The sequence below is a fragment of the Coenobita brevimanus genome, chromosome 75, assembly GCF_032717465.1.
Source record: "Coenobita brevimanus isolate Jiangsu-jjx chromosome 75, ASM3271746v2, whole genome shotgun sequence".
Lineage (NCBI taxonomy): Eukaryota > Metazoa > Arthropoda > Malacostraca > Decapoda > Coenobitidae > Coenobita > Coenobita brevimanus.
In genome coordinates, this window is record NC_137028.1 from 7,092,986 (window position 1) to 7,101,461 (window position 8,476).

The following is an 8,476-nucleotide window of genomic DNA, read 5'->3' on the forward strand; positions in this document are numbered from 1 at the left end:
ACAAGAGGATACTGTGATGTAATATGTAGCTTATTACCTAAGGAAGAGGTATTACGACATCCCCAAGGCCACTTCGAATACGATCCGCATACGTCTGGAAACGTGTGTATGAGAGGAGCGACTGTCAGAGAGGGTAAACATAGGTGATGGCAGCTATGTAAGAGACAGATAATAGAACGATTGCCGGAAGAACCAGTCAAGAGGGAATGATAGAGTGGGTGACTTGTATACGTTTGACTTAGCTTACGTGCGTTGTGGGAATGTCAGTAGCGACTGCCAAAGACGATATATGTAGAAGAGGTGACAGTTGTTAAGTATAGAGAAATAATGGAATGAAAACAAGAAGGATCTCATAGAAGAGAATTTATAACTGGGTGCCATATGTACGTTTAATGAATATGCCAAGTAACTGTCAGAAATCGTAAATATGGAGGAGGCGACGGTAGCTATGTAAAGCGAGATAAAGATATGACTACAAAAAGGCCTAGCCATAGAAAAAGTGATAGACAGTACAGCAGAGATGGAAAAAGTAATAGACATTTTAGTAATGGAGAAAATGGTACGGTATAAGTAAAGGAGAACCGGACAGAGAAGTGATGGCTTTATTAACTGAAACAGAATATGATGGGCAGTTTAGTAAAGAACAATACGGATTGATTGTAAGAGGTCTACATAATGCGAAGTGACAAAAGTATGGAATGAGGACACAAAGAATGACACAGAAAAGTGATATAGGGCAAAGCAAAGAGATGTACAAAGGAAGAGAAGCCTTATTTTCGAGAGATTTACGTATGGAGTAAATCATGGGCTACATAGAGGAAAAAAAAGGTCAGCCAAACAGAAAGGACATGAAATGACAGCACGAACGACCTGAGTGAGGAGATAACGTAACAGACAACCAAGTACCGATATATTTGGAAGGACTACAAAATCATAACTTTTTTGGTGAAAAGATGATAGCTAAGATACAGAAAATAAGAACTATCTGAAGAATGCCTTGGAGACCAAAAAGTATACGTGACAGACAGGTAAGTACAATATATGGAATGACTGCAAAAGATGACAAGAAAGTGTGGCGAAAACGTGATGGACTGTTAGTTAAGCAAAATATGGCATGGCTAGGGGAAGGATGATACGAAGATACGTGATAGACAGCCCTTGGCCAGTAAACAGAAAATGGATACAAAACGATAATGATGGATTGAACAACTTCAGAATAACGAATAAAGGAATGCAATGGGAAACTTACAGACTGTGAATCTGACACGGATGGACTTAGCAACTTTAACCAGATAGGTCTATCTCTATGGTAGGTAAGACCATATGGAGTGAATCAGAACGATGTAACAAACTACGTCATGGCACTGAAGGTGTTAATCAGAAACAAGTAAAACCTCTCAAAATCACAGGAAGGAAAACACGAAGAAGCGTAAGAAAAAAGAAGCAAATAACTCTACGGGGAGAACTTGCTTAAAGTGGCGGGTTAGGGTTAAGACTTGGCTGGCTCTGTGCAGCTCTGTCGCTTTGTAAAAGCCTCTGATTCTGTCGAATAAGTACTAAAACCTAACTTATTCTTCATGGTGGCAAGAATTTTATATCCTGGGTGTATGTTAGAGTGAAAATAAGATTATTTTGGTGTGAAAGGTAAGGAGCCATAGAGGAGAGATTCTGACGTCACCCACGCACTGCCAAGCTCCGGACGTCACATTTTCAAGGTCAACCCCCCAGTGCCAAGAGAAAACAGGGCTTCTGCTGTCATATTACGAGCGCGTCTAACACGTTCAGAATCCCCAAGAAAGTGAGTGTTAACAAGATTGTGGTTAGGGCATCAGACAAGACAGTAAAAGATACAAGTTAAACAAATTTTCACAGTGTCATGTTGCACGACTCACCTTTTAGAGCTGGATCACTGTGAGGTGTGACATGCACTGAATAAGAAAGATCTTACCTGCTTCTGTCAGAGAAGAAGTCTCTGGAGCGGCGCTTGCCAGGTGCGACATGGTGTGGGCTGGTGGGCGCGTCAGAGGGCGGCGACGACCCTGTGGACGATATCGAGTTGTTGCGGTGCCGCTGACACGGCTGCCCGGAAACCTCTCCGATGGGGGTTGATACCAAGCTGGTCACGGCAGGGTTGTTGTTGTTGTTGTTGTTGTTGCTGTTGTTGGTGTTATTGTTGTTGTTCAGGGCACCGCTGCCCACTGTTACGAGTGTTGGTTTCTGGTTTTGACGGTTCTTTTTCTTCTTTTTGGTTTTAGTCTCGTCGTCTGACTCAGTCGGGGGTGTCCAGTCAAGGTCTTTCCGCAGGTGTCCACGGCTACACAGGCACGTGCACGCCCGGTACGCCAGATCGTAGCCGCGTTTGGTCCATAAGTTCTGTAGGCGCTGCTTTTCGGACCAGGAGCGCGCACGACCACACGACCTGAGGAAGGCCAGCACGTGCGCCTCCCACGCCGAGAAGCACTCGCCATGCATGAGGTTGCCCAGAGTGCAGTGCTCGTTGTTGCAGTGGACGCGCACACAACCAGTCGGGGAGTCAAGGTTGATGGGTTCGTAGCCGCGGAGGCAGCCACAGGCCAGGGGCACGCAACAGCGGGTGGTGGTGACGGCGTTGTGAGCCTCAATAACGCCGGGGTCCAGCAGGGGCAACTCAGCCCCGCCGGCGCCTCCGCCCGTGTTGTGCCGCTGTCGCTGGGGCATTTTAACCATCTGTCCAGTCTGGGGTTTACTCTCTGTCAGATAAACTGTCTCGCGTCCCAATCTGGGGCGTCGCTCGTCTCAGTCTCGAGTCTGCTGCAGCAGCCGCTGTCCTCCTCCTCCGCCTGCCACTTCTGCGTGTAGTGTCATCCACTCTCGGTCCTTCCCTCACGTCGGTCACAGCCGCGCTCCTTCCATGTCCCTGGGTCGTCTCCGTGACTGTCGCTCACTGACTGGCACTACCGCTGCGTCGCTGGCCGCTGCCACTTCAAGCTTCACAAGTCTTCCATCCTAGCTCTCTTGTCGCAACCGACTTGGCAACTGGAACTCGCCGATTCTAGCTCCTCTGTTTTGGTGCCGATGGGAGGAGAGGCGCGAGTAGGGACAACGTAAATACCGGCCCCTGATTGGCTCGTCGGCTCGTAGGGGGCGGGGTCTCGAGTCGGCTCGGGCTGCCATTGGCAGGCGCTCTACAACATAACATTACCACGTGGCTCATTCGATTCCACGACTACGATAACCACCTGATCTAGGCCCACACATAATCGTAATTACACTAAATATCAGTCAAATCCAGGAGAAATATGTAGGCCTTGTGATGAGCGAGTGGTGGGCTAGCGTGTTGAGAGGGTGGGCAGGTGAGGAGGGGCCGGGACGGGAAGGACTTGCGCGGGACGGGGTGAAGAGGTACGTGGAACACACACGTACACACACACACACACACCGCCAGCCACCACCCCTTCTGTGATACCATACATTTTCTTGAATAGATGCTTCACTTCAGAATATTTGGTGTACACAGAACCGATATTCCGACTCAAGCTGGTGAGAGGTCCACGCCTGTACCCGAACCGGCATCCCAGGTTCCCCGGTATCCACTACACAAGCCGCCCCCGGTCCAGAACGTGCTTGCAGGATCGCCTGATGCAAGCACGGACCGGCATCGCAGGCAGCAGCTACGGTCCTCTCCACCACGCCAACTCTCTGCTGGGGAATAAAAACAACATGGAAATTAGATACATTCAGTTCGCAAATACCTTGACGACCATAGATCCAAAAGTCAAAGGAAATTATGAACGGGAGACTTAACCTGATTTTATGGAAATTTCAGTGATTTCGAGTGCAATATGAGTGAAGCATTATTGAACACCGGGGCTGACCGATATCTTAGGGAGCGATTATCACACACACACTCGGATAGTAACAGCGGCTCGGTCGCGGCAGTCGGGGTTTTCACTAGCTTTCGTCTCTTTTCTTTGGCTTTCGCTGCACACGCGCGGGAGGGTTAGGGGGGTCCGATTCACCACGACTCTCGTAGCTATCACTCCCATCCCCTCTCTTTCCCCCCTTCCTCGGTCCCCTCTTCTCTCTCTTTCCCCCCTTTTTCCGTCCCCCCTCCCCTCTCTCCCGCTTCCTCCATCCCCTCCCATCTCCTTTCCCCTTCCTCTGTCTCCCCTCCCTCTTTCTTCCCCTTCCTCTCTGCCCCCTTTCACTCTCTTTTCCCCCTTCTCTGCTCCCCCCCCTTTCCCTATTTTTTTCCGTCCCCTCTCCCCTCTTCTCTCTTCCTTCCCCTTCGTCCATCCTCTTCCTCTCCCTTACTTCGCCTAGCTGCTAACAAGATATACATGAAGACCCAAGTTTAGGCAGATATTTAGGTATTAATATAAATACCACACGAGAGAATGCAACTTAATTCTATATGTATGTATATATATATATATATATATATATATATATATATATATATATATATATATATATAATCGCAAAGGAAGAGGGCTGAAAAGCCTCCTATGCCACCTAGAATATGACACTTGAGATAATGTTAAGGTATAATGAGCAAAATAAATCGCTGCGAAATAGGTGCAACAAAGCTTCCTATCCCACCCAGAATACATCCGTCAGTGAGGTGTAAATAGCCCCTGGCCTCAGCCGTGTAACTTGGCGATGTCGTACATCACTTTGCAAGTTTCTATTTATATAGTCAAATGCGCATCCGGAATTTGTTGCCTAGGAGAAACTGCAACATACTGATGTTACCAACACACACACAGTACCAATGTCTAAATGTGTGTGTGTGTGTGTGTGTGTGTGTGTGTGTGTGTGTGTCGAACCTCTTCACCCAGAGGACATCACCATATATCCCTTTTAATGGCTGATTATTTTATTCAGCAAGTGACAGACTTTCTGAGCTGGAGGGCTTATAACATGCGGTCTTCCTTAACCCCTTCAATACCAGGGGCCCTCCTGATCTGGGTACGTAGTCCGGCAGAAACAAGAATAAGTTACCACAACACGTCATCGTACTAAATGGGTTAACATGTCACTAGGAAGACAACAATGCACTCATACGGTAAACAATTTTTGTGTACACTGAACTGCTTAACACTGTCGTACTTATATATAAACTGAAGTCCTACATACAGTGAAGTTCTATTACACCGAAATATTTTATACAGTGGAATACTACATACATTGAAACAGATATAATGAAACACCATATACAGTGAAATATTTGCATGTTTCCCTGTGTGCATTACAACAGAGGTCTAAATCTGCGTAAACCCCAAACAGTTCTTATAGTCCTAAACACGGCCACTAAAACCTGATTGCCTGTTATGGGTATATTCGTGCAGTCGACAGGCATAAGTCTATGGCCTTACTTTCGTAGTAAAGAAGCTCCCTAGCACCTTTTCCTAAGTGATTTATTTGGTTAATCACATCTTCCTCTCTTGTGTTACATAAGCCCTGACAGTATACCGTCACACTCTACAAATACCCTACAAAAGGATATTATCCACCCATATACAGAAATGGATCGTTAAGGAAGATGTGTTAGGGAGCTTCCTTTAATGATGAGAACACGAACCTAAGCTTTCTTCTTTTATTCTTGCCACTTCCAGGAGATTTAACTCATCTCAAGAAGGACCTGTCGTTGTGAAAGGGTTTAAATATATCCCCAAGACACCCATTCATTACAGTATCGCCTTATTAATTGTATTCTTGCTACCAACAGACGGCCTTCATCACCTAGGAAGGATTCATGATAACAAATGGGAACTAGAGAGATGATGATGATGATGATGATAGTGGTGGTGGTGGTGGTGATGGTTGTTTGATGATAATGATGATGATAGTGATGATGGTGGTGGTGATGATGGTTGTTTGATGATGATAATAATGATGATAGTGGTGGTGGTGGTGGTGATGGTTGTTTAAATGTGATGATGGTGATGGTGGTGGTGGTATGATGATAATAATGGTGGTGGTGATAATTACAATTATGTCAGTGATAAAAAACCTGAACAACAACGCTTGCTGGAATGAAATAGCATGCATCCAAATCGTGGAGCTATGCATATCATTACAACAATACAAAACCATATTAGCCTATTTCTGTCAATGAGTTTCCTTGTCATTTACGCTATGCTTTTCAATATGCGCTGAATTTCCGTAACTGGATGGCGCCAGGAACATCTTAATGATATTTACTCCACTGTACTCCTGGTGTGGGATTCTCTATTTATGATCGTTTCCGTCCTAACTTAATATTTTTTTTGCAAGAAGTGCTAGAAACACAGGGAGATTCTTCTTATTCCGTTCCTTGTCCAACCTACATAAAGCAAATCTTGGACACACGATCATTTTGCTCACTGTTTTTGTAGTAGTAGTAGCAGTAATCCCAGGTTCATCTGATATGTAGAAAGAAATACGGGAAAGATCTACATTTTCTCCTTGTCTCTCGTGTATATATGAACCATACTATAATTACGAGAGTGTTGATGGCGTGTCTGCATCATTTCCTTAGGCTGCAATTGTGGTACGTGCAGCTGCTATGCCATCTTTGGTAGTGGTGATAATGATGTAATATGATACTCTTCTCCTTAGGTGCTGTGTTGATTTCCTTTTCCTGGATTCCGCTCACTCCGTTTGTGATGGTGGGAAAGAGGGTGATAATTATGATGGTGATGGTGGTGGTGGTGGTGGTGGTGGTGCTCAGTGCTCATCAAGGTGCAAAACAGTTTTACTAATCAGCGGGTTCAGCTGTCACGGAACACACACACACACACACACACACACGAACCTGTAAACCACCACTAGTTTTGAAGTTACAAAGTAGCCTAACCCCTAATGACAAGAAACCACTCCTAAGCCGAATAAAATCGTCCATCTTTGGCAGAATGAAATAATTTAAAGTTTCTGAACTAATGAAAGGACTTCGCAGAGGACGGAAATCCACCCCTACTCTGCATAAAATCATCCTTAAGTTTCCAGAGTGAATAGTTAAATCAGCTTCTTCCTAGGCGAGATATATTAAAGAAATTAAGTCTACGGAAATAGCACTGCAGAAATCATTCACTGGGCTGTGCTCAAAGAGATAGGGTAGGAATACTGTAATGCCTGTCAGCTGCACGAGGGTCATGCAGTCGATTTCTACATGTCACCATCATCCCCTAGAATACACCATGCAACAGGTAAATTTACATCAAAGTCCCCAACTGCTATGCTGGGTTCGGAAAGGCAAGGGAAACACTCTTTATTCAATAGTGCTGAGCATGGGTATAATTCAAGAGCAAAATCAATAAAGGATAAAAGTGAAACATCACTGCATTATAAACTGCTTGAAAGTATTTACTTTTAGAGTAATACTGACTCTATTTGGTTCTAAAGCGTTTGGTTGCTCTAGGAATGAAGAAGAGGGAAAAAAGTGTATATAAATAGGCTAAAACGTCTTGTAATTAAAGTGTTAACTCCTTCACAACGATTTTTTTTTAACATCCAGGCTACCAGCTGGCAGTATGTAAGCTTAGAAGAGCCTCCATTAGTGAACGGATTAATGAAAGCTGTATCTAACCCCTTTAGTTCCAAGCGTCTCTCCTAAGTTGAATAAAATCGCCTGGAGATGCCAAGAATGATAAGAATAAAAAAAAATGACATTCTCTTAGTGAAGCGTAGTCTTCAGTACCATTTTCCTTTTTTTTTAGTGTTTTACTCTTCCTAAAGACAAACTATTTATTTAGCCTAGGAGAGGTTTTTTTCCTGTGCGAGAATAGCAAATCCTTCTAGTCTGATGAGTGTCTAATACTGTACAGTAAATAAAATAGTCTGGAGGCAGCAAGACTAAAATTGTCTGGCGGCAAAAAGGAAAAAAAAAAAATCATGGAGATAGCAAGAATGAAAACATCTAGGGGTAGGAAGAATAAAATTGTCCGATGGTATGCAGAATAATGTCGTCTGAAAGGTGCAAAATAAACCTTTTTGGGATAATAACAAGAACAGAATTTTAAAGAGGCCCATGTACTTATGAGATGTATGTGAGGGTTCTGAACTTTATGTGCGATATTTTTAAAATCTACTTATTGATCTGTTTATTTATTTTTGCTACCACCGGACGATTTTTGTTAGCTAAAGAAAGATCCTTTAATTCTTGGTATCGCCCGATGATTTTATCTAAAGAAGTGACGCAAATCCGTCATTGCGAAGACGGATTATGAGATGCCTCCCCCAAGCTGAAGAAAATTGTTTCGTAATAGCAAGAGTAAAATATACTACACATCAGCGAAGTAAAAATATTAAACTATTATATGCATATTATGTACACATACATATATGTAATTTTTTTAGTGTTTGTATTGTCATATTCATGCACATTCATTCATATTCATGCTTCTTCATTTGTTTTCATGCTTATTTCTGTGTAAGTGTTTTCCTGGTACATCCAAGTGCGTTTATTTGTGTTTTACCGATATTTATTCATTATGTGCGTTTTTCTTTATGTACA

At 43.7% G+C, this 8,476-nt stretch overlaps 1 protein-coding gene across 1 annotated transcript in view; it reads right to left on the reverse strand.

Annotated features, from left to right (window-relative positions):
- The window catches only part of heca (hdc homolog, cell cycle regulator), a 171,394-nt gene extending 168,387 nt beyond the window's left edge, over positions 1-3,007 (reverse strand). Inside the window, exon 1 of the mRNA XM_080278833.1 lies at positions 1,949-3,007. Coding sequence (XP_080134959.1) covers positions 1,949-2,706 — 758 coding nt within the window. The 5' untranslated portion in view covers positions 2,707-3,007. The remainder of the gene's footprint in view (positions 1-1,948) is intronic.
- Positions 3,008-8,476: the final 5,469 nt, after the last annotated feature.